The sequence below is a fragment of the Ichthyophthirius multifiliis genome (genome assembly GCF_000220395.1).
Source record: "Ichthyophthirius multifiliis unplaced genomic scaffold scaff_1120509250906, whole genome shotgun sequence".
Lineage (NCBI taxonomy): Eukaryota > Ciliophora > Oligohymenophorea > Hymenostomatida > Ichthyophthirius > Ichthyophthirius multifiliis.
Window position 1 is genome coordinate 919 of NW_004086387.1, and position 26,944 is coordinate 27,862.

Sequence of the window (26,944 nt, forward strand, 5' to 3'; positions counted from 1 at the left end):
CATTATATTATATTTATATTTATTATATCATATAATTATTTTTATATTACGTTTTTATATACATAATTATTTTAATATATTTTCATATTTTTTTATATATATATATATATAAATAATATAATATATATTTATAATATATGTTTATATATTTATTTATAATATCTTAAATTTTAATTTTTAATACATTTTTCTTTAGCATATATATATAAAAACATAAAATATATTTATATTTATATTCATTTATCATTTTTAATAGTTTCTTTACTAATTTATTCCCATTCCTAAATATTAGCATATAAATTTTTTATACTAAATTCTAGATCATTTCCAAGAAATTTATTTAGTAATTCCCACAAAGGTTTAACTATTGCATTTATAAAACCTATTTCACTTTTTGCTAGAATATCTCTTTTATCCAAATCCTTCAAATAAGGTGTTTATGATATATTTTTTTCACCTTCTTCTTTGAACTAGGCTTAAAACTCTTAATTAACGAGTAAACTCCATTTTTTGCTTATTTCAAATGGCTGTGGATTTCCATGAAAATCTGCAGCATGTATAATAATTCCTGTAATCATATTAATATCAGCTTCTTAGAATGGTTTATCGTCATTCTACTTTAAGTTTTTATTTCCAAACAGAACTTCGAACTCTTTAATAATATCAAAGTGTTATCTTATATCAGTTGCTAGAATATTGTTTATTATATACTTTCTTATTTCCTATATTTTCTCAAAAGTCATATTTACAAATATATTACAATCTTTTTTGCTTAATATTTTAAAAGTAGTGGCGATATGGTGTTATTCTAAAACAGATTTATCGTGATATCTAATAGCCAGTTTAGACATGGAGTTTATTTCGAACATATTCGTACGGGCAGTATGTGCTACATCATGGCATAAACCAGAAAATATTAAAGCAAATTCTCTTTGATCTTATATTAACTTATGCGCAATTGTTTTACATGTAATCATATAGCAACCGTGCATTACATTGATTCCATGGTCGAAATTATGGAACGTATTTCCCCTTTTATTATATTAGTGGCGTAGTCTATGGAGGAATTCACAAAATTATAAAATTGGAATGTCGTAGGTTTAGAAATATTTCCTTTTATTAAATATTGACCAGATTATTCTAACTTTTTCCTTTGCTTCGATTTTAAATATATCAAAGCAAAAATTGTCTATTTGTTAATCTTCTTTAGGCTTTTCGATTAATTCGGATGGGTAAGGCTTTTCTATTTATTGACTTTTTTATATTTCATCAGTTATTCGAGTTAAAATACTTTTTTTTATTTTAAATAATCATTTTTTTATTAATGTGTTTTTATATTTTTTTACTTTGGCTATAAATTAAATAGTCTTTAATTGAAATTATTATCTTTTATATTTTCTTCATCTTCTTCTTGTATTTTCTATAAATCTTTATCTGGTAGAAATTCTCTTACCCAAGAATTTTTTACTACTGGATCTTTTAATACCATCTATTATCATTATTTTAAAATTATATGTATATGTATATTTTTATTATAATTATTTTTACATTTTTAGACATAAAAGTTTAAGATGTCCTTGTAATAAAATTAATTTTAAAAAAAGCTTTTTACATTTTGATTACTTTTTATTTTAAACATGAAGAAGAAGCAACATTTATATATTTATTATTATTATTGGGTATTAATTAATTTTTTTCTATAGGAAACAATATATAAAATCCTTTTATTATTGGATTTATTATGTAATTCAATTTCTTAAATTTTAAAAGTAAAATTATCTATATCGTTAAGTTATTCTATAGAATCAATCATTTGCTAATTATATTTAAAAATATCCTTATAATGTAAATAAAATTAAGGGTAAACTAAATCACAATCATTAATTATTTAAAAATTAAATTAAGATATGGCTTAATTTTTAAGATATTAAGACAAGAATATCAAATATCCATTTTCGTTAAAATCCATTAGAGCCTTTTAATTGTTTCTTAAATAAAGTATATAATGTTAAAAAATATAATTAGTATTCCTTATTTCTTAATGTAATTCACTAAATACAGAAGTCATTACCTTTTCGAAAATTAATAAATCTAGAAATTTGTCAAAATAACTTAAATTTAATTTACATTTTAAACATATTTTTGCTAAAGGAATATTAATTTCATATTCACAATCATTTAAATTATTTTTAAAAGAATATTACTATATTTAAATAAAAATAAAATAAAAATATATATATTAAATAAAAACTTCAAATTATTCCCAACCAAATGTAATTGAACTATAAATATATATTAATATATAAATATAGATATATATATATATATATAAATATATATATATATATTATATTATATATATTTATATAATTTTTAAATATTTATAAAATTTTTACGCATTTATTTCGAAATATATTTAAAAACATTATCTTATATCCTCTATGAATAATATTTCTGATTTTTTTACATATTCTTTTAGCATTTTTATCATTTTTTATATTAAATTTAATTCAAGCATTTTTTTTTCTTTTACAAAAAGACTAATGAGTGAACTTACTTATTCTTTAAATATATCTTGGAATGAATTATCGAAATTATTATTTAGAATTTTGAAAAACGAATCATTTATTTATTTGTTATTTACATGAAATATAATAATAGTAGTAAAAGTATCTTAAGCATTATAAAACATGAAATACTATTTAGTATTTTCGAATAAAAATATATCATTAAAATCTTTTTTGCTATTCTCATCTAATTTTATTAAACAACACTATGTGAATTTATTTAGTTTTTCTAAAAAATCATTTTCTTTTTTTAATTCCTATATATAAATTTAATATTATTTTAAAAAATATAAAAAATATTTACTTTAAATAAAAAAAAATTACACCATTTTATTCAGTATAATTTTATGATGAAAAAACTTTAATTTCTTATTCGTGTAATTAAGCCACTTCAAAATCACTAATACAGAATAGAGTTTATAAAACTTCCTTTGTATATTTTACTATATGGAAAATATCACTTATTGTTATTTGTGATTTTAATATTGAATTAAATGAAGATTTTATTTTTTCAGTTATTTTTTTTTTCTTTTCTTATATTAATATTAGTAAGTTTTATTCTAGTATTTGATACTTTGTTTAATTATAATTTAATAATGGGTTTATTGCATCTAAGCAAAATTAATCCAAATTTTTATTTTGTTAAAATAGAATTTATTGTATATATGTATATATCATCTTTTTCGTACAACTAAGGTTATTCTCTACATATTTATCTTCTTAGATTATATGCTTTTATGTTAAAAATTAATTGAAACTAACTATTTTTTTAATTTTATATTTAAATTAATTTTTGGGTATTTTTTTATTTTTATTTTTTTTGTTTTGTTTTTTTGTTTTTTTTAAAAAAAACTTCTTTATTCATTTAATTCATTTTATTTAGGCATAATATTTTAAGCTTGTATAAATTATAGTATATAAGATTATAATTATGTTAATGTTTATTTTTAATCATCAAAGTCTTTTATTATTTAAATTAATTATTGATTTTAGTCTTGGGCTAGATTTTAAATTTAAAGCATTTAGTATTCGGTTATTAATTGTTGTCTTTACATTCCTCTTAATAATACATTAAATTGTTTAATCATTTAAATTTTTTAAATATTGATTACTTTTATTTTTTTAACAATTATTTAAATTTTAATTAATATAAACTATATTATAAAATATTAATGAGATTTTTATTTTATTTATAATTATTTTTTTATTAAACTTTTATATTTAATAATTTAAATTTTATTTTATTTTTAAAAAATTTTTAATTATATAAACATTTTTAATTTTTTTAAAAAACATATTAATAAACAAATACAAAAAAATAAAAAAAATAATAAGAAATCATTGATATTTGGGACTATGATTTCCTTTACAACAAGGTTATATTTTCATAAATTCATCCCAATCATAAGCTATTTTCTATATAAAAAAAGTAAAATATATATGTATATATATATAATTTATTAAATATATTACTTTACAACAACAACTCCAATATTTTTTCAAATCATGAAAAATGGGATTTCCGGAATGATAAATACAAGCATTTTCATTATTTTCTTCTTCTTTATATTCTTTTTAGCACCCTTTGTTTACACATTTCAAGTTTCCATTTATAGTAACGAATAACTATTTTTCTTTAATTTAATTATTATTAACTTCATTTTAGGCTTAGTTTTTTTTTTCTTGTTATTTATTTTCATCATGTTTATTAAAATCAGATATTTTTTAAATGACAATTTTATTCTCTTATTTATCCAAAGATTTTTAAGCATTGGCAACAGTATTTGATTTATAAAATTAGTCCTAACCCGATAAAGATTAATTGGGATCTTAATCACAATGCATGCCTTCTGCGCAAGGCTTTATTTTTTGAAATTCATCCCAATCGTATACTATTTGATTACAACAAGTCCATCCCTTTTTTGTGTCGTGAAAAATCGGCTTTCCAGGATGAAAATGACATGATTAAGGATGGTTATCAGTATTTGTGTATTTTTATTAACATCCACCTCTTTTACAATTTTTTATATCCTAATTATTATTCATTTTTTTATAAAAAAATTACAATTATTGATATATTTAAATTAGCTATATATAAAAAAAAAAATGAATATAATAAATTAATTTTTGAAAAATAAAATAATAAAAAAAAAAAGATAATATATAAAATAAAATTAAAAAAAAAAAAAAAATATAAAAATATAATAAATAAAATTATAAGTAAAATTTATAATAATTATATAAAATAAATATATATTAATATAAAAAAATATAAAATTAGTAATAATAAATATATTTACATTTATATTTAAATTTAAAATAATATATATTTTTATTTTTATTAATAAATAAAATGTTTAAATAATAATAAATATATAAAGAATAAAAAAATAAATATAAAAATTTATTAATATTCATATTTAAAATTTTATTTTTTAATTATTATATTATAAAATATATAATAAATAAAATTATAAGTAAAATTTATAATAATATATAAAATAAATATATATTAATATATAAAAATTAGTATTATATATTTAATATTTATAAATATATATTTTTAAAATTTATTATTAATATATTTATTAATATATTATATATAATTTTAATATTATACTTTTAATATTAACATCAAATTATTAATATTTTTTTTATTTATTCTTTTTAAATCTATAAAAAATTTTCTAGATATTCTCCAAATATACCTAAAATCTTTTATTTTTCTTAAACTTTTTCCTTTATTACATCTATTCTTAAAACCTCATATAAATTCTGACTACTTACTCCTCCTAATATTAAAACATCGTAAAAATTATCTCCTTCAATATTTATACAAAAAACTTTTTAATTACTTCTTTTTGATTCCATTTTTCCACAAATTTTATTTTTAAAGCTATCAAATCCATATTGAATATCATATAAAAAAATTTAATCAGAATCTCCATTTTTTTAACTTCTTCCTCCAAAAATAAACAATTTTTTATAGTTCTCATTTTTTTAAAAAACATGCAAAATGCTCCTTCAATACCTTGATTTAATTAAACAGCCATAAGTTCCCAAAAATCAGCTTATTCATTATAAAATTCGAACTTGCACTCTCTTTTCTAATCCCCTGAGTATCCTCCGGTTACATATAATCTACTTTGAACCTCAAAAGCACTCGAAGAACACCTTTTATAGTTTAAAGATGCCATTTTTTCCCATTTTTTTTCCTTAATATTGAACTTTTCGCAGTCTTAGAGAATTGCTTCTTCGTCTTTTCCATATATTCGACCTCCTATAACGTATATATAGTTTCCTATTTTTAAACATGAAAACGCATATCGTGATTAATTCATATTTTCGAGTATTTCAATTTAATCTTTTTATGGAAAATAAAAATAAGAATATGGGACTATTTCACTTTTTAAGCCTCCGCAGATAAAAATGCAGTTTTTTTCTGGAATTTTTTGTCCATTTGAATATTGAAAAAATTGAAAATTTAAAGGAAAAAACTTAGTTTATATTTTTTTTTGTGAAAAGCTTAATTCATAAATTTAAAAAGGAGTGAAAAAATATATATTTTTTTCGAAAAAATCATCTTTTTATTATTCTTTTATTTAAATAATATTAAAATTTTATTATTATTAAATTTTTTAAATTATTAAAGTTTTTTGAGATTAAGTGTATTCTTAATATGAACTTTCTAGTGTAATATTTGATAATATTTTAAATGAAATCTTATTATTAGTTAAGATTTCAGATTTTTCTATTGTAAATTTCCCATTTTCGTTATTTTTATCCCCACCAAAAATATATATAACGTTATTTTTAGTTTTAAAATATTTCTATAAAACTCTACTTTTTTACATTTTTCCAATTAATTCGATACTTTTGGTACTTAAATCGTATTTAAATATTTCATTGGAAGGTCCATATTTTGTGTTTCCTCCAAAAATGTAAAATTAGTCGTTATTTTTTGGAAAAACAATCAAATTACCACATTCGAGGCCTCTATTGAGTTTAAAATCTGAAATTTACCAAACATTTCTTTAGAAATCATAAAATTCAATTTTTTCGGTTCTTGTTTTATTTCCATTATAACCACCACAAACATATATATATTCTCCATATATAAAGGAGAAAAAAGTACATCTAGGAATTTCTAAATCAGATATAAAATACCAAGTATGAGTTTAGAAATTAAAAACTTCACAAGAATTTAAAATAAGATTATTTTCTGTAATTCCTCCTAAAATAAATAACTATTATTTAAAAAAAATAGACTAATGGCTATATCTTTGAGTATTAAAGTTAGGCATTTATATGAATGTGTTTTATTCAATATTATATTCTAAAAACTAATTTGATATTTTATTTGTTTATGGATTTATACCACCTGTTATGTATATTTTTTATTCGTTTTCTAATTATATAGAGGACATATGGTTATATAATGTTATTTGGGATGAAAAAAGGGAAATTTTAGATAGGTTTTAGCCATCAAAAGTGAGGATTTCAGGATAATTTTTAGAATTTTGGCCGAATAAATATGTTTTTTCAGTTTTTATATTATTATTATTTCCCATTTATATAATTTTTATGAATTTTTTTTTTTTTTAAAAAAAAAATTATCTTTTTGTGTTTGATTTTAGGGATGATTATTATTATTATTATTTTTATGAGAGTAGGGTTTTTAAAAAAATATATATTATAGTTTAATTTTTATTTAATTTTATTTGTATTAATTGAATTGAAGTCTTTTATTACGTATTTATTTTTTCTTTTTTTTAAAAAAATAAAAAAAAATTATTATAATTTTTTTTGTTTTTTATATAAATTTTTACTTTTAAAATATTTAATAATTATAATGGAATAGATATTAAATTTAGTAAAAAAGATATAATAATAAAATAATTAAAAACAGAATAATTATTAGTAAATAAATTTTTTACTTTTTAAATCGGAAAACTAATATAATAATAAATAATTGAAATTATATTTATATTTAAAAAAATTATTTCTAATTAAATAAATTTAAATTTAATTTATATAATTAGAGTATTTGCTTAATTAATTTATTTTATTAATACTAAATATTAGTTTGTAAATTTTTTTATTTAAATTAATATAATTATTCTTTATTTATTTATTTCTTTAAGAAAAATAAGTTTATAAATAATTTTTTAGTCTTTAAATTATTATTGGAATTATTTAATTAATTTTAAATAGGTTAATTAAATAAATTGATAAAAAAATTAAATATCATTTAATATTTATAATTGAAAATAATAAAAAAATATATATATTTAATTTATTAAAAAAAAAAATTATAATAAAGTAAAAATAAATTAAAATAATTAATTAAAAAATAAAATATATAATCTAATTATGTAATATAATAAGTAAAAAAATGTTTATACTATATTTTACATATAAATAATCTGTAAATAGATTTTATAAAATTAGAACTTTTTTATTTATATTTATCAATTAAATTAAGTATATTTATCATTTAACAGCTTATAAAATGTCGCCTGAAATAAAGCATTATTTAATATTTTAATCTTTAAAAATAATATCAATAGGAATCATATTAAGCATTCCTTTAGTACTCCATATTTTTTTTCTTAAAGAAATCAAATAAGGCATCCATAATAAAATAAATATAATAAATAACGAAACTACAAAAACACTAAATTTTATCTAATCAACTTAATCTTATTCATTTAAATATGAAATTATAGCATCCATAAGTACAATATTTAATTATTCTATAAAATTGACCATATATCTCTGTAAAAACTCTAGTGTATTCCAATCATTTTTATCATTAATAATATCTTTAATGGTTACATTTTATTATTTTTTTAATTAATAATTGCTAAAAAACTTTCTCTAATCTATATAAAATATTGAAATATATAAATAGATATATAAATATATATATATAAATATATATATACATATATATATATACATATATATGTATTTATATATATATTTAAATATTTTTTTACCTTCTGTATATGAAACAATAGCTAATTTTAATCCTTTATTAAAAATCTTATCGTCTAATAATTCACAATCACTTCCATTTAATTTTTCTATTGTATTATCTTTAAAAATTTTACAAAAGTTATCAAAATTTCCTGTTTTAAACATTGTATTATAACTATCAAATGATGCAGGATATTATTACATATAACTTTCGAAAATTTCTTTTTCATTTGTATATATTAAAGTAGTAAAATAATCTATTAATTTAATATTTTCTTCTTTCCATTCATTATTTGTAAGGATTTATTCATATCTATATAATAAATTATATCTATTTAAATAAAAATAATTTAAATAAAGTTCAATATATTAAAAATATAAAAAATACTTTAAAATGCTATTTCTTTAACTATTTATTTTTAAATTATAATATATTAATTTAATATTATTTAAAAACTTAATTCAATTATATAAATAGCTACGAAATAAGCTATAAAAATAAACATAAGAATTAAAAATTAAAAAATAACTGTTTTTTATTATCATCTTTTAATTACATAATTTTTATATTACTTAAATTATCGTATTCTTCTTCTTCATTATTTTTATTAACTTCTTTTTTCTAATATATATATATATATATATATATATATATATATATATATTTATATATAAATTTTTATAATTTTATAATAATATATCAACTTTTTCTTCCCCATTTGTATTATTAACATTTTACATAGATGAATTCAATCTTTAATGAGGTATAGTTGATTAATTTAATTGACTTTAATTATTTAATGTCGAATTATTTATATTATTTTTTATATCATTTTTATTAGGAATTGTAAGGTTTTTTTCTTTAAAAATTACATCATGATTTTCTTCATCTTATTTTTCGTTATTTATTTCCACTTCATTTTTTACTATTACAGTTTTATAAGTATTTTAATTTTATACGTTATTAATTTTTTATTTAGATTAAGCAAGATTTTATTCTTCTAAAAAAATGCCCGTAAAAACTTCACATTTACTAGCTAATTCTTTTATTTCTGAAATATGAATCATCCCAAATAAAGAAAGAACTTTTATATTAGCACTTTGTATTTAAAATATTATAGGAATTAAAACGAATTGTGATAATATTACAAACGATATGCCCAAAGCCATTAAAACTATAAATATGGTCTCTAATCCAATAATTTTATTATAATAATAGTAATAAATTTCAATTGATAATTTTTCTGAACCCTACCTAAGTATTGAAAGCCCATTTTACACAATATAATAGAAATTTTTTTATGTAGAATCAATAAACTTTGCTCTATTTATTTAATAATTTATTAAAAAATAAAAATAAAAATAATATATAATGATGATATTTATATTTTAATATTATAGAGAATATTTATATATATATTTATATATTTGCATATTTGTATATTTGTATATTTGTATATTTGTATATTTGTATATATTATACTTTTATTATTATGTTTATGATTATTTTAGTTATTAAATGGTCGTGTTTGTTAATGCTGAAGCGGCTGTTATATATTATATCATAGCATCTGTGAATGTATTTTCATATTCTTTCGATTAACCATTTTAGAGTTCAAATTTTATATTATAAATTTATTTTTCAAGAGTATTATATATATTTTAATCTAAATTAACTTTTCTTTTTATAATTTCAAACTGAATTTCTTAAAGTCTATTATCATGCATAGCAAGCTTATTTATTTTTATTTTAATATTTTTTTATTTTTTTTTACTAAATCTTAATTATCCTTGAAATATTAATTAACTAATTAAATATCTGTTTTTTTATTAGGAAGTTATACTAGTTCACTAAATAAATGAAATTAATATATATATGAAATAATTTTTTATTTTTATTTTACTTTGCTATAGCCCAAATTTTTCTAGTTTAATAATTTACATCTGCCATAATATTTTATCTCATATAACTATAATATATTTAATCGGTGCCTTATTTAACTATAGTTGTTTAAGATTTTTTATAACTCAATTCAGTTCCTGTAATAGATAATAAAACTAATAAAAGAGTAATGAAAGTAGCTTATAATATTTTTATTCTTTTAGGCACCTTATAAAATTATTAAAAAAATATATATATGTATATATATATATATATATATATATATATATATATATTATATATATATATATTATTTTTATACTGATTTTTCAGAAATTAGTTGCTTAAATTCTTTTATTTATCGTGCTTCATTTTAAGCTTCCTCATTTGAAACATTAGACTCTCTTTCCGTTATTATTTCAGGTTCATTTTATTTGACATTTTATTCATGAGAGACACTTTATTATATTACTTATTATTAAGAAAAATTAGATTATTAATTATGATCATTTTATATATTAGATGTCTATATACCTTAATTTTCACCACTATTCATAATATGAATATCACTGTCATCTAATTCAATAAATTTAACAACGTTTAACTATATATATATACATATTAAAAATAAATATATTTTTATATTAATTTATTAATATACAATATATTTATTATTACTTTTTTATCATCAAATTCTTAGTGCTCAATTAAGTTCATTCTTACTTTAGTTTTTTTAAATTTTGATTTTTTGTTTTTGTCCCTGTTTGTTCAATATTTTCATCTTTAGATGCATGACTTATATAATTATCTTCTAAATTTTCATCTTCAGAATCTTCCTCATCTAATAAATAATTTTATTGAACAAATGTTGTATCAAAAGTTACGACTGCGCCTGATGGATTTTTAAGGTCTTAAATTATTTCATTATTTATTAGTTCAGGGCATATTATATCTATAAAAATATTATAAAATTAAAAATTGTTTTATTTAAAAAATAATAATAATAATAAAAATAAAATAAAAAAAAATAATAATATTTTATATTTTATATACCTATAGTAAATTCTATATTATTTTAGCTATTTCCATACATAAGAGATGCAGGTATACCTAAAGACTAATAACAAGATTAAGTAATACCCTAAAGTACATGATTATCAGTTCTATAAATTAAGTAATGATAATTTTCATTAGCAGTTTAATTCATTGTATTTTTAATCATATTATTATTTGATTATATATCTTTCAAAAAACCTACTATTGTTATACCTTCATCTAAATTGGGAAGTATTTTTATCATTATAGTACATGGTACTAAGAATTTATTCTATTATATATTATTTATAAAATAAAAATAATTATTTTTATTACTTTTTTCATTGCTAATACTATCCTTTCCATACCTAATAATTTTGATTCTGAGGTTTCTAAAAATCTGCTTAAAAATGCATCATGTAATTCTGAATATACTTTAGGCATTATTTTTGATATATTTTATTTTAATATATCTTGTTTTGACCAACCTAAAATTCTATATATTTATTAATTTTGATATTATAATATAGATTAAAAAAAAAACAGATAAATTATTTAAAACCTAGTTAATTCATTGTTTACATTTTAAACTATTCCCATTTGATTATAATTTCCTGAAACTGTAATAATAGCAGCATTAGAATTTTCTCCATATTTTAATTTATCAGCATCTTAAAATGTTCTGGTCATACTATAAGAATTTCTAGTATATTTTACTGAATCTAATATTTTTTCGGCCTCAATAGTATCATTTACTATATCTTTAAGAAAATTACCATAAATTTCTTAACTTTTTATATGATTTGGGTAAATTAATTTTAATTCAAGGTATAAAGATTATAACTTTAAATATAATAAAAAAAGATATGTTCAATATATATAAAATAAATGTATAAATAAAAAAAAATTAATATAAATATAGATAAATATGATAATTGTGTTAATATATTTATTTATTAATATAATTAATTATTTTTATTAATTAAATTTATATATATAAAATATTAAAATATATATTTATATATTTATAAATTATTATATATATATATATATTATAATTATATTTATATATATAATTATTTTTTTTTCTATATATTTATATATATATATTATTATATTATATTTTATTTTTTATATATCTTTTTTATTATTATTTTTTTTAATTAATAATTTCATAAAAAAATTTATTTTAAAACTAATTATGATATTTTTTTATCTTTTAAAATTTTTTATACTAATAATTATGAAATTATATTTTCCATTTTTTTTTAAAAAAAAATTTAAAATTATGATTAATATTTAATATATTATATTTTAATATTAAAAATTTAATCTTTAAAATTTATATTTATTTTTTTATACATTATCAACAGTTGTAGTAATTGTCGATCCCATTTGTTCTATTTTTTAAATTTCAGGATTTTCTTCTAATAATTATCTCCAGAAATCTAGATGTAATTAAACACTTTCATTAATATAAGCTTAAAATTCAAAAAACTTATAAGTATAAAATTTAATTATTAAAATATATAATTATAATATTTATTATATTACTTTTTTTTAAAACATAACAACTTTATTAACATCAACATTAATATTATCTCCTATTCTTTCATCATAATCTTTCATTTCATTTTCAATTTATATATTAAATCTATATTATTATAATAAATAATTATTTATATATAATAATATTATAAGTATATATGAATAATAATATATATATATATATATATATAATATAATATAATATAATATAATTTAATATAATTTAATATAATATAAATAATAACCTATATAAAGCAAATTCTTCCTACATATTAGGTTTTAGTTCATTGCAAATCATTAGCTCATATAATGCTTTGAATCTATTTTTTAGTTTTTCATGTTAAATATAAGAATGTAATAGATGTAAACGTGTACTTTTATGAAATATCTAAAGTGAATCCTCAATAATGAATTTAATAAATCCATACCATTTTTTTATTAATAAAACTGATTCGTCATTTTTAGTATCGTCATTTAACAATAATCTACAATAGCATATTTCTTTTTAACATTATCTGTTATGTACTTTTAGAATTCCTTCTAATAAAATTCTTTATTCTGTAATTTCAATATGTTATATTAAATCAATAATTATTACTATATACATTTCCGCGTCTATATCTTTTTTAAAGTCACTTACATTTTTTTTAAGAAGAAGATAGTTTCTATTATAAAGAATTTAATAATTAAACATTGCAATAAAAGGGAAACCTTTTTTTTTTTTATTATCGGAAATTATATACTTGCATAATTTTCTATATATAAATATTCTATATTTACATATAATCATAAATATTAAGCCTATGTTATTTGTTGTACCAGCATCTGTATATATAATTAAAGTAGAACAAAATGTAACCCAAAATAATAGACATTCACAATAAACTACAAGCCTTTAAACATTCTTAAAAAAAAAAAAATAAAAAAAAAAAAAAAAAAAAATTATAAATATATACTTTGTTGTAGTAAGGTAGTGTTCTGTATCTTGAGAAAACTAACAATAGATAAATTATGCATAATATAATTATAAACTATTTAACAAATTATCCACTACTATCAATAGTAGCATATAAAGGTAGAATTATTTTAATACCTACAAAATATATTCATTATTATTAATAAATAATATTTTATTTTTTAAAAAAATACAAAATTTTATTATTGGCATTTATGTTTAAGGTGAAGCAAAAGGCAATTAAGAAGAAGGATTTAAATCAATAAAAAGTAAAATAAAAATAAGGCTTAAAGCAATATAATAAATTAAAGAAATTATAGAAAATGCAAAATGAACGAAAAATATTCCGGAATAGCATCCGTCTTCCTTATGTATATCTAAATCACTTTTACAAATTATGAATACTATAAATGCGTTAAACATAGGTAAAGCTATTATTGTATTTATAAGTAAACCGAATATAGATAAAATCTTAACCATATATGTAATTAGTATTTATGATTTATTCTATTAATTGTTAAGCTTTTACATTGCGACTATAAATAAAATAAAACAAACTATGCTTATTGAACATGATATGTATAATAACGTTAATCCAATATTTTTTTGAGATTTAAAAAGCAAGTAGTTAAATTGGAAATATTATAACATTATTTATATAGTTGATAAAAATGATGTATTCCATAAATATTAATTTGCTAATGGATGTACACTATAATATAATAATTATAATGTTTCTATTAATATTAAAACGTAATATAATAATGAACTACATGACTTTTATTAAAATTATTATTTTTAAAAATAAATTATCTGTTTTTTTTTTTTTTTACTTGATTTTAAAGTAAGTCAAAGACAACTAAATGAATTCGTTTTTTTAATTTTCTTTCTAATGATTCCCAAAAACTTTCGTTTAAATATGCGTTTTTATCATTTACATTCATTTTAATTTGAATATATATATTTTTTTATATAATAAATATATAAATATTAATTTTTTTTAAATGTTTTTTGAATTTTTTAAATTAAATAACTATCTTATTATTTTAATTTTTTTTTTTATTGAAAACATTTGTTTATTTTATTTATAAATTTAAAAATTTAGTAAAAAAAAAAAAAAACAGAATATAGATAAGTGTATATATATATTTATTAATAAAATTAAGTTTTATATAGTTTTTTTTTTTAAAAAAAATATCCTTTTTTTAAATATTCAGACTAAAATATTATTTATAACATATATATATATATATATGTATATAAACAAACTAATAATTTATTAATAAAAAAAAAAATTCTTTAATTTTTAAATATTATTATATTAATTCTATTTTTTAAAAATAATTATTAATATATATATATATATATATATATATATATATATATATATATATATATAATTTTTATTTTTAATTACATTATTTTTATTATTAATATTTATTTTATTAATAATTTATTTATTTATTTTTTTAAAAAATATAATAAATATAAAATAGAATTATAAATTAAATTTTTGTTTTTTTATTAATAAAAAGAATAGAATAAAAATTGTTAGAGAAAAAATTTCCATTTTTAAAATTAAGATAAATAGAGAAATATCAACAGCATTATTTTTTATTATTTTTGTGTTTATTATTTTAATTTTACACTTATTAATATTTTTCGAAACCTCCTTTTTATTGAATTACTTAAATAGCTAATTATTCAAATACATTATTAATCAAATAATTAGTTTTTGCTGAAACTTCAAAGTTTTTAATATTAAATTTTTTCGCTTATTATTACGCTTCTTCATATTAAACTTATCTTTTATCACATAAATCTATTTTATTTCCAACTAAAATCATATTAATTTTTGATAAATCTGTATTTTCCGATAAATTATCAATCCAATAATTAATATTATCGAAAGATTCTTTATCACATATATCATATACTAATATAACTCCATCAACACTTTTATAATATATTGGCGTTATCGTTTTAAAACGTTCCTATCCGGCAGTATCCCATACTTATATTACTACATTTGTATTATTTATTTCTATTTGTTTTTATTTATAATCTACTCCTAATGTTGTTACTTAGTTTAAATAAAATTTATCTTCCGTAAAACGAAGAAGAATTGATGATTTTCCGACTTTAGATTCTCCCAGTAATAAAAATTTAACTTTTAAAATTTAATTTTTTACTTATTAATAATTTTCAATATTTTAATACATTTTATTTTATTTTTAATATAAATTAAAATTTTTTATATTGGATGTTTAAAGAAAAAAAAAAAATTCATAAATATTTTTCATATTTATTAAGAAAAAATGTAAAAATTAAAAAAAAAAGTATTTAATTTATAAATATAACTTTTATAAATAAAAAATTAAAATTAAATCATATGTTTCATTCAATATTTGAATAAAATATTATCATAAATTAATAAAAATGTAAAATTAAATTGAAGTTTTATAATTAAAAAATAAATAAATATAATTATAAATATAATATATATTTAAATTAATACAATTTATAATATATATACATATATATTATATATTATATTTAATATTATTTTTTTATATATTATTTTTATATTTATATTAAATAATTTTATATATTTAAAATATTCTATCAAAATAATTTTGTATAAATAATTTAATTATAAATATTTTATATATAAAATCTATGATAAATATTTTAAAAAACTTAATATATAATTATTAAATATTAATAGAATAAAATATAAAAGATCTTAACTTTTGCATATGATAATTATGATACAAAATATTAAAAATTTGTATATAAAAAAGTAAATATAAAAATATTTATTATAATATTAATAATAATATTTTAAGTATATGACAGCTTCTTTATAGTTTACTGAAATTCTACGTTATAAACTGTTAGTATTTTTGTTTTAAATTATTAACATTTAAGAAAATCTATTGATTCATTTTAAGAAAAACTTTAGATGTGGTTATTATCTATACATTCCTATATTTTACTAATTTTTTCTTTTATAAATGTAATGTATACAAAAATAAAAAAAAAAAATATATATTTATTCAGTCTTTTTAAAAAAATCAAAATTAAAAAAAAGCATTATTAAATATAAAACATTACTGTATAAATTATATATATATAAGAATTTTTAATAATCTTTATCATCAAAAACATATTTTTGTATAAAAAATCTTTATTTATTTCATAAATTGTTTTTGTTTAAGATTTTCACAATCTAAAATAAATAGAATCGTTGATTTTTTTCGAACTTTTATAATCAAATTATATAATAAATTCAGATATAAATTCAATCTAAAAATTATATAATCTTCTTTAAATAATAATACATACCTTCTTAAATGAATGAAACTGTCTGTTATCTTATTTTAACGAAAAACGAAAATATTTTTTTCTTCTATATAGTATTTTAACAATTATTTTATGTATTTTTTATAGGATAATCTGAATTGGATTAATAATTAGTTAAAGAAAATTATATAGTGAACTTGTATTTAATCTAAAATGATTTTGCTTAATTTTATTTATTTTAATATTTAATTATTTATTGATATTCATAGTATTATTTTTACTAAATTTGCTATATATATATTAAATTGAATTAGTAAATCTTTTTTTATTTTTATTTAAGAAATTATTAATAGAATAAAAGGATTTTTTATTTTTTTTAATAAAATAATCTGTATTTATATTATTTTATTTTTTTAAAAAAAATTAATATCATAATATAAAATATATAAACCAAAGTTTTATTTAAAATGTATTTATTCAATATACTTATTTGAATTAAATTATAAAAACTTCTATTTTTATACTTTATATTTAAATATAAAATCAGTTTATTATATTAATAAAAATATAAAATCTAATTATTAAAATAAATTAATATCTTTTTATTTTTATTAAACAAAAATAATATATAATATAATTTTTCTTTTTGTTTGAAAATAAATGATACTTTTAATTATAAATATTATGTTTACATTTTATATTTTATTTTTATTTTTATTTTTTTATCAAACTCTTATACTGTAAATTGTCGGAATAATTAATTTAATAATTTATTAACCTTTTTAATTACTTTTTAAAGCTTTTTTAATTAATTAAAATATACTACTTAGCGAAGGTTTTCATTTAGATAAACATCAAATATACAATTCATGAGTTGCAGATACATATTTTAATGATTTAAGCTTTTACTCTAATTCTTTTACATTTATTTCTATTTGAGTCTTTTCCATTAATACTCTAATACGCTTTCTAGAAACTTATAAATTAAAAAAATATGAATAATATTGAAAAAAAATGAAAACATAAAGGATAAGCTAATTACAATATATAAATTATATATTTGCTTTTATATATAATAAATTAATTTATAATTATTATATATATATATTATTGAAAATCATAAATTATAATTTTTTCTTTATTTGTACATATATAAAATAAAAATATCTAATAATTTTAAATATATTTTATTTAGAAAAAACAATATGTTCAATATATAATGCATTATATAATTATTAAAATAAATAATATTTACTTATATTCTTGATATTAAAATACATGAAAAAATCATATAATAACAAATATATATAAACAGAAAGTACTAATAAATATAATGATATATATGTTATAGATTATATTATATGAATAATACTAAAAATTAAAATATATTTTTATTTTTTAACAATATAAAAGAATTAATTAAAAAGAATAATAAAATTAATTGAAATTATCTATAATTTTATTATAAATTACATAAACTAAAAATAAAATAAATATTATGAAAAAACTTTTTAATTTTTTAATTCTAAAAGTAAATAGATTACTTATTTTATTTTTTATTTTTTTTGTATAATTATTATTCTGTATCTTTATTTGATAAAAATAAAATAAAAAAATTAATTCAAAATTTATTTATTAATTAAAATAATTTAATAATATTAAATATTATTTTTTTTAAATAAAGCTTTTATTAACTATTATAATTTATTTATATTTACAATTTAATAATTATTTTAAAATAAATATATTTTTTTTAATTTATCAATTTCTACCAATACTACCTAAACAATTTTTTATGCAATTTCTTCCATATGGAATATAACTCGCACAATACCAAACATATGCACAAAACTCAATTAAAACACAGACAAAAACTAAAAGTTTACTGTGTAGCATTAATGCAGCTACTAGTGTAAATGCAATTGAACTTAAAAAAATAATAGAAGCTTCCCTTCTATGGTCAGTCATCATATTTTTAAATTAATTAACAAATCCTATTAAAAATGATGTTCTATTTAATAAGTAAAATAAAATTATATATAATTTTATACGATAGTATTGTTATTATATTTCCTAATGTAAAAACAATTGCGAATTTTGTTGGACTTCCTGTAACTACACCAAAAATAGATGCAAAACTCATCATTTAAGTCCACCAACCTAATAATGTGCAAACAAAAAAACCAATAATTCTTTAATTAAGAGATAAAGATGGACACCAACTATCTTTGTCTTCTTAACCGGTTAAAAGAGTAAAATAATTCATTATTTTATAAAAAAAATATTAATTTTTTTTTTTTTATATATATATATATATATATATATTTATATATATATATATTTATAAATTTATATATATATTTTTTTTTTCTTTATTTTTTTTATATAATATTTTATATAATTTTTTTAAAAAATAATTAGATATTCAATATTCAATATATTAATATATTATTTTTTTAAGAATATAAGCTATAAAATATAATTTTTTTTTAAAATTAATTTTTTATTTACATTCTATCTAATTTATAATTTAATAATATATCAAGTTTTATTAAATTTTTTATATAAACTTGAAAAATTTTTTTTAATTTTATTATTATTGATAATTATTTTTTTTATTTAATTTTAATTTAAATTTTAAAAGTTAAATTATTAAATACAATTTTATCCTATTTGAAAATATAAGAACAAAAAATATATTTTATTTTTTATAAATATTTTAAATATTTTCTTTTATATATTATTTGATTTTTAAAATTTTCATAATTAGACTATATTATTAATTTTATATGAATATAACTAATTGATTATATTTATTTTATTTCAAATTGTTTATTTGTTTTATTATTTTTTAATAAATTAACAATAATAAAGGCACTTATCCATTTTTTATTGTTTTTTTTTGTGCAAGTCATATATAAATATGTTAATTAATTTTTTCATTATACTATTTTATTTTACATTATTATATTAATATCTGAAAAAAGTTTCAAATAAATAAAAAAATATATTTGATTTTTATTTTATTATTAATTTGATATTTATGTTAAATTTTTATTATATAAATATTCAAATTTAATGCTTTACTATTATTAATTTCATTTATTATTTTATATTTTCTTTAAATTTTTTAAAAAATAAAAATAAATTTATAGTGTTAAATAAAATTGATAAAACAATTTTTTTTTAATTGTATTATCTTTATTTTTTTCAATTGTTTTCATTTAATTTATTTTTAAAAAGTTAAGATTGTTTATTCAATAAAATGTTTTTATTTATCGATTATAATATTTATTATTTAGTATCAATTTAATAGTTTCTATTTAACAAATCTAAAACAAATATTTATTTTTTTATTGTATTTTAATTTATCAAATTTATTTTTTGAAGTCTATTTTAAAAACGTCAAAAATGAATTTCGTTTTTAAAATATATATTTATAAAACGAAACCAGATTTTTTAGTTAGTAATTACAATAAAAAAAATATTTAATATTAATATTAATATTTAACGAGTTTTATATAATAAAATAAGGGGTTTTTATATAAAAATATGATTTTTTATTTAATTTTTATATTTATTTTTAAAAAATATAAAGGATAATTTTTGAAATAATCAAAAAACGATACTAATATTAAAAAAAAAATCTATAAAAAAAATATTAAAAAATTATAAAAAATAAATAAATATTATATATTTTTAAAAAAATAAAAAATGAATATAAAAATATTCACTTTATTAATTTTAATAACAGTTTCATTCCAAACTTTAAATGAAAGCGAGTATTTATACCGCTAAATGACATTAATAAAATAAGACTTCAGTTATCAAGATTACCGCCTTTAATTTTTCATGGACGTAATAATTGAAAATAAAGAATTTGACTATTTATCCAAAGCTAACTAAATAGTAAAAGTATTTGAAAATAAATTCGATGAAAATGTCGAATTTGCTATTTAAGGTTTTTATAAAATATATTCTGGTATAAAAAGGACTGAATGGGCTACGGTATATTAATTAAGTCAGAACCGAGTATTGAAAGATGCTGAATAATATGGAGATAGAACACTATCTTTGTTTATAAAGGAAAACTAGCTCAATTTTTGCACATATGACCTAGATACTTAAAATAAGAACTTATGTAAATCTATTACTTTCGAGGATTATGAAGAAGGCAAATGGGCTTTAATACATAATTCATATTCCCGAATTTAATAAAAAGTATATTCTTTTGTATAATTTTAAGGAAATTAGGGACATGATGTTTATTTTGATAATGTTAAACACTAACCTTCTAGTTATTATGTGTTTTAGGGGGCTTAAAGCTTTTCTTATAAGAACTTTCCGGGTAAAATAATTGGTTAGACTTTCTTTTCTGGGGCAGGAAATTTCAGAGAATGTGGCTTTGATTAAATTTGGAAACAATTAGTCATAGTAGAGAGAATTTATGTTTTCGAAGTTATTATTATATATGAAATAGACTTCGAAGTAGAAGAAAATGAAGGAGTAGTTTAAATATTCGAAAACAAATTCGAGAAAACATTAGAATTTGCAATTTTTGGTTGGTTTTAAATTAATAAAAAAATTTCCAGAAAAAACTGGTCGACTGGCTATCATTTAAATTCAAACAAAATAATTTAAGATTAGGCTGAATTTGGTGATAGGACACTCGCTTTTTTCATAAAAGACTACAATTTACAATTCTGCTCTTATGATATTAATTCAGGAGATAAAAATGTAAACGAAAACCTTACTTTTTAATAAGAAAATGAAGATATATGGATATTTATTTATTAAGCATACTCACCTACTTTATAAAAAATGTTCGTCTATGTCCAATTTAATAAATAAAAGGAAAATATACTCCAAAGAATAGGTCTTAAGCATTAATATTCACATATTTATACTCTTTTTGTAGGACAAAGTTTCACCTATAAAAAATGGCCTGGTTAAATTCGAAGCTTGAGTCTATGTGCTGGAGTCGGTTGTTATAAAGAGAAAGGATTTGAGTTAGCCTGGAACTATTTCGAGACTGTCTATACTATACATATTTACAATATTATTGAAGACGAAGAAGATTTCGAAGATGAAGATGAAGAAAAACCCAAAGAACCAATCGTGAAATTTTTCGAGCAGGAGTTTTCCGGTATATAGGAATTTGGAATCGAGGGTTGGTTTAAAATCAGTCCAGGATCCAATAGAAATGATTGGGCAACTGGTTATCACTTAAATACAAATGAAAATGTTTAAGATTTAGCAGAACATGGTGATAGGACCTTATCTTTTTTTGTAAAAGAGAATAGCTTACATTTCCAGACTTATGATATAGCCTCTGATAATAAGAATCTTTAAAAAAAGATCGATTTTTCATATAAAGAAGAAGGAACTTGGTGCTATATATACCAAGGATATTCTCCTGTGTTATAAAAAGCTTATGTTTTTACTTAGTTTTAAGGTCAAAAGTCTAATGTATTAGAATTTTTCAAAATTCAACATAAGGATGCTTATTTTGTGACCTTTTTTGTCGGCAAATCATTTTCTTATGGGAAATTCCCAGGAAAAATCGCTCTTTTGAAACTTTCTGGAGGTAAAGGAGCTTATAAAGAAATAAATAGTGTAGATTGGATTATTATTAAGCATAAAACAATCTATACATACCAATAATATGAGATTATTGAAGATATAGATTTCACTAATAAAGATAATTAAGCAGGAATAGTAAAAAAATTCACTAATTAATTCAATGGAATATAAGAATTCGGTATCGAAGGTTGGTTTAGATTAAGAATGGGTGTCAAAAGAGATTAATGGGCTACTGGATATCATTTAAATTCAAATCAAAATCCTTAAGATTTAGCAGAATTTGGAGATAGGACTTTATGTATGTAGGTAATTCAGAATACTTACCATTTCCCAACTTATGATTTGAAGACAAAGAATAAAAACCTTTATAAAAATGTCGAATTTTAGTAAGATGATGAGGGTGTTTGGGCTTTTATATATCATGGATATTCCCCTGAGTTAAAAAAAGCTTATGTTTTTACCTAATTCTAAAACAAGAAGGCTGCTATATTAGAATTCTATCATATTTTGCATAAAGACTCTTTATAATATCATCTTTTTGTAGGAAAATCATTCACATATAGGTATTTCCCTGGAAGAATTTCCTAATTGAAATTATCTGCGGGAGACGGTGCTTATAGAGAAATTGAAAAAATAGACTGGGATTTATTGCCTAGTATAAAAGTCGTTAAAATTGTGGAAATAATAATTATAGAAGATTAAGATTTCGAGGATAATTTTGAAAAAGATCCTATTGTAGTCAAGAAATACGTAAATTAATTCAACGGAGTACAAGAATTCGGTATTGAAGGTTGGTTTAAATTAAAACCAGGAGTCAAAAGAGACTCATGGGCTACTGCTTATCACTTTAATTCGAATGAAAATCCTTAAGATTTAGCAGAATACGGAGATAGAACTTTATGTATGTTTGTACTTCAGAATACTTACCATTTCCCGACTTATGATTTGAAGACTTAGAATAAGAATTTATATAAAAATGTCGAATTTTAACAACAAGATGAAGGTGTTTGGGCTTTTATATATCATGGATATTCACCTTTATTGAAGAAGGCATATGTTTTTGTTTAGTTCTAGAATAAAAAGTATTAGGTTTTGGAGTTATTAAATGTTTTGCATGAAGATTCTTATTTCTATAATCTTTTTGTTGGTAAATCTTTCAATTATAGAAATTATCCGGGAAGAATATCCTAATTAAAACTAGCTGGTGGAGATGGTGCTTATAAGGAAATAAAAACTACAAATTGGGATAATATGCCTAAAGTTATTGTTTACTAATTAACTTAAGTGACTATTATTATAGATTAAGATTTCGAAGATGAAAATTAAAACTAAGTAGTGTAAATATTCAAGCATAAATTCAATGGAATATAAGAATTCGGTATTGAAGGTTGGTTTAAATTAAAACCAGGGGTTAAAAGAGACTCATGGGCTACTGCTTATCACTTTAATTCGAATGAAAATCCTTAAGATTTAGCAGAATATGGAGATAGGACTTTATGTATGTTTGTACTTTAGAATACTTATCATTTCCCGACTTATGATTTGAAGACTTAGAATAAGAATTTATATAAAAATGTCGAATTTTAACAAGAAGATGAGGGTGTTTGGGCTTTTATATATCATGGATATTCCCCTGATTTAAAAAAAGCTTATGTTTTTACCTAATTATAAGGAAAATAGCCTTAAGTTTTGGAATTATTTAATGTTTATCACCAATCTTCTTTCTTTTATAACCTTTTCGTTGGATAAAGTTTCCAATATAGAAATTTCCCGGGAAGAATTGCATAACTTAAATTATCAGGAGGAACAGGTGCTTATAGAGAAATCGAAAAGGTTAATTGGGATTATTTACCTAAAGAAGTCGAATTTTCTTATTTCGAAGAAGTTGTAGTGGAAGATTTTAAATAAGATTCAATAGTGAAAAAATATTCTAATTTTAAAGAAGTTTAAGAATTCGCAGTTTTTGGTTGGTTTAAGTTGAATATCGAAAATAAAAGGGAAAGTTGGTCTACTGGTTATCATTTGAATTCGAATAAAGTTACTTAGGATTTTGCCGATTACGGAGATAGGACTCTATCTATGTTTATTATTAAAAACAATTACCATTTCGCTACTTATGATACAAGGACTTAGAATACTAATTTACATTAGAATATTAGCTTTACTACAGAAGAATAGGAGAAATGGGCTTTTATATATTTTGGATATTGTCCTTTGAGATAAAAAGGATATGTTTATTTACAATTTTAAGGATAAAAGGAAAGAATTTTAGAATTTTTAAATGTAAAACATCGTTCATCTATTATTTATACAATTTTTGTTGGCTAATCTTTCCAATATTTATATTTCCCGGGAAGAATTGTCTAATTAAGGTTAGCTGCTGGAAAAGGGGCTTATAGAGAATATGGATTTGAAGATAATAATCCTGCAATAGGCAATGGTAAAAAGAGTATTAAAATAACTAAATTTAATACGGATTTAATATAAGATGTAGTAATTTAAGGAGAAATAGATTTTGGAAAAGATAATTAAATAGTTAAAGTCTATGATTAATAATTTACTGGTATACAAGAATTTGCAATTGAAGGTTGGTTTAAATTAAATAAAGGCGTAAATAGGAGTTAGTGGGCTACTGGTTATCATTTTAATGGAAATGAAAAAGCTTAAGATTTAGCAGATTTCGGAGATAGAACTCTATGTATGTTTATTATTTAGAATAATTTCCATTTCCCCACTTATGATTTAAATACTGGGAATAAAAATTTGTATAAAAATGTACTTTTTAATAATGATATGGAAGATTTTTGGGTTTATATTTATCATGGATATTCTCCCGATTTATAAAAGGCATATGTTTTTACATAGTTCTATTAATAAAAACCGATTATTTTGAATTTCTAGGATGTCAAACATAAAGATTGTAATATTTATAGACTTTTTGTTGGATAGAGCTTTGGTTATAGAAATTTCCCAGGTAAAATTTCAGGATTGAAACTAAGTGGAGGCCTTGGAGCTTATAAGGAAATTTAGGTTGTTTAAGGTTGGGATGCATATTCAAAAGATAATACTAATACTAATGCTAATACTAATACTACTTAAAAATAAGATAAATATTTTAAAAGTATTACTATTGATTTTGAAAAAAGAAACATTAATTAAGTTAAATTAATATAAAATAATTAAATTTAATAAGAGGAAACATAGAATAATGAAGTTAATCAAAATAATATTAAAAATACTGATAATAGATAAGAAAATAACAATATTGAGTTAAATAATATTAGTTTCTCGTAAACTTAATTGAATGAGTAAAAAGAAGAAAATCAAAATAATGATGAAGGCATTTTCTTAGCTTAAAAATTAATTAATAAAAAGAAATAATAATAAAAGAAATCGATGAAATTTTAAACCTAATCCAAAAAATCAAATAAGAAATATTGAAAAATTATATATTTAAGTATTTTTTTTTTATATTAATAAAATATAATAGGAAATATAAAAAATATTATATATATATATTATTTTTGTTATTTTTATATTTTTTAAATAAACTTTTGATATTTAACAAAATAAAAATATTGAGTAAATTCAATATTTTTTTTTATTTTAAAATTTATTGTATTTAATTAATAATAAAAAATAAAAAAAACTTTTATTTCAAATAAACATATAATTTTCTTAATTAATTTTTATATTTTTCATGTATTATTTTTTTAAAAAATGCATTTAAACAAATCAAAAAAAATTCGATAAAAATAAATAATGAATAGCCTTTTTTTTATATATATAATATATAGTATTTTATTTTTTTATAAAAAATTGATCAACTTTACATTAAAAAATATTCTTAATTAATTATTATTTTTAATTTTATTTATTTGTTTGTAAAATAATAAAACTAATGTTTTTTCACTCTTTAGTATAAATGTGAATTATAATATAATTAGTTATTGGAGATTTGTTTTGAAAACGAAAATAAATATTTACATTTTTTTTATTTTAGTTTTTTAACTAAAGTTATTTTCTTGAATATTTAATTTTCAATATATATAATATATTTAATAAAAACAAGTAAATTACAATATA

The 26,944-nt window shown here is 17.6% G+C and overlaps 5 protein-coding genes across 5 annotated transcripts, besides 54 other annotated features; 1 reads left to right on the forward strand and 4 right to left on the reverse strand. All coding sequences in view use genetic code 6, as the record gives it.

Moving 5' to 3' along the window:
• Positions 1-28: part of a microsatellite that runs on past the window's edge.
• Positions 1-33: part of a microsatellite that runs on past the window's edge.
• Positions 1-106: part of a microsatellite that runs on past the window's edge.
• Positions 94-162: a microsatellite.
• Positions 163-236: 74 nt separating this feature from the next.
• On the reverse strand, positions 237-992 carry IMG5_110740 (hypothetical protein; the record flags this gene model as incomplete). The annotated part of the gene is made up of 1 exon (XM_004034832.1): positions 237-992. One exon carries the CDS (start codon positions 990-992, stop codon positions 237-239), a length of 756 nt encoding a protein of 251 aa, XP_004034880.1.
• Positions 993-2,283: 1,291 nt separating this feature from the next.
• Positions 2,284-2,369: a microsatellite.
• Positions 2,359-2,395: a microsatellite.
• A 970-nt stretch (positions 2,396-3,365) lies between these two features.
• Positions 3,366-3,408: a microsatellite.
• Positions 3,368-3,411: a microsatellite.
• A 525-nt stretch (positions 3,412-3,936) lies between these two features.
• IMG5_110750 (kelch motif family protein, putative) lies at positions 3,937-8,753 on the reverse strand (the record flags this gene model as incomplete). Its single annotated transcript, XM_004034833.1, has 5 exons — positions 3,937-3,983; positions 4,046-4,598; positions 5,423-5,868; positions 6,550-6,801; positions 8,570-8,753. 5 exons carry the CDS (start codon positions 8,751-8,753, stop codon positions 3,970-3,972), a joined length of 1,449 nt encoding a protein of 482 aa, XP_004034881.1. The 3' UTR covers positions 3,937-3,969.
• Positions 4,729-4,844: a microsatellite.
• Positions 4,753-4,856: a microsatellite.
• Positions 4,806-4,863: a microsatellite.
• Positions 5,011-5,089: a microsatellite.
• Positions 5,017-5,049: a microsatellite.
• Positions 5,048-5,092: a microsatellite.
• Positions 5,101-5,183: a microsatellite.
• Positions 5,111-5,165: a microsatellite.
• Positions 5,142-5,182: a microsatellite.
• Positions 6,178-6,225: a microsatellite.
• Positions 8,454-8,536: a microsatellite.
• Positions 8,470-8,553: a microsatellite.
• Positions 8,470-8,561: a microsatellite.
• Positions 8,754-8,910: 157 nt separating the features above from the next.
• On the reverse strand, positions 8,911-14,913 carry IMG5_110760 (PAS domain S-box family protein; the record flags this gene model as incomplete). Its single annotated transcript, XM_004034834.1, has 16 exons — positions 8,911-9,171; positions 9,282-9,873; positions 10,033-10,263; positions 10,394-10,659; positions 10,754-11,035; positions 11,110-11,153; positions 11,485-11,758; positions 11,803-11,962; positions 12,029-12,309; positions 12,829-12,963; positions 13,021-13,120; positions 13,260-13,725; positions 13,795-13,918; positions 13,971-14,107; positions 14,164-14,746; positions 14,803-14,913. The coding sequence occupies 16 exons, from the start codon at positions 14,911-14,913 to the stop codon at positions 8,911-8,913; spliced, it is 4,047 nt and encodes a 1,348-aa protein (XP_004034882.1).
• Positions 9,175-9,223: a microsatellite.
• Positions 9,175-9,233: a microsatellite.
• Positions 9,965-10,025: a microsatellite.
• Positions 10,680-10,742: a microsatellite.
• Positions 12,407-12,440: a microsatellite.
• Positions 12,456-12,589: a microsatellite.
• Positions 12,468-12,605: a microsatellite.
• Positions 12,477-12,605: a microsatellite.
• Positions 12,544-12,626: a microsatellite.
• Positions 12,568-12,627: a microsatellite.
• Positions 12,574-12,620: a microsatellite.
• Positions 12,574-12,625: a microsatellite.
• Positions 12,759-12,817: a microsatellite.
• Positions 13,122-13,250: a microsatellite.
• Positions 13,130-13,251: a microsatellite.
• Positions 13,137-13,258: a microsatellite.
• Positions 13,147-13,225: a microsatellite.
• Positions 13,150-13,257: a microsatellite.
• Positions 13,922-13,956: a microsatellite.
• A 406-nt stretch (positions 14,914-15,319) lies between the features above and the next one.
• Positions 15,320-15,368: a microsatellite.
• A 23-nt stretch (positions 15,369-15,391) lies between these two features.
• Positions 15,392-15,432: a microsatellite.
• Positions 15,393-15,431: a microsatellite.
• Positions 15,397-15,428: a microsatellite.
• A 1,011-nt stretch (positions 15,433-16,443) lies between the features above and the next one.
• Positions 16,444-16,511: a microsatellite.
• Positions 16,507-16,582: a microsatellite.
• Positions 16,513-16,554: a microsatellite.
• Positions 16,558-16,644: a microsatellite.
• A 1,324-nt stretch (positions 16,645-17,968) lies between these two features.
• Positions 17,969-17,997: a microsatellite.
• Positions 17,998-19,036: 1,039 nt separating this feature from the next.
• On the reverse strand, positions 19,037-19,541 carry IMG5_110770 (hypothetical protein; the record flags this gene model as incomplete). Its single annotated transcript, XM_004034835.1, has 2 exons — positions 19,037-19,286; positions 19,327-19,541. The coding sequence occupies 2 exons, from the start codon at positions 19,539-19,541 to the stop codon at positions 19,037-19,039; spliced, it is 465 nt and encodes a 154-aa protein (XP_004034883.1).
• A 34-nt stretch (positions 19,542-19,575) lies between these two features.
• Positions 19,576-19,636: a microsatellite.
• A 16-nt stretch (positions 19,637-19,652) lies between these two features.
• Positions 19,653-19,682: a microsatellite.
• Positions 19,683-19,747: 65 nt separating this feature from the next.
• Positions 19,748-19,785: a microsatellite.
• A 1,130-nt stretch (positions 19,786-20,915) lies between these two features.
• Positions 20,916-20,962: a microsatellite.
• Positions 20,963-21,127: 165 nt separating this feature from the next.
• Positions 21,128-26,297, forward strand: IMG5_110780 (hypothetical protein; the record flags this gene model as incomplete). The annotated part of the gene is made up of 1 exon (XM_004034836.1): positions 21,128-26,297. A coding segment is annotated over one exon (5,170 nt), but the record flags the coding sequence as incomplete, so codon positions are not given.
• Positions 25,921-25,952: a microsatellite.
• Positions 26,298-26,944: the final 647 nt, after the last annotated feature.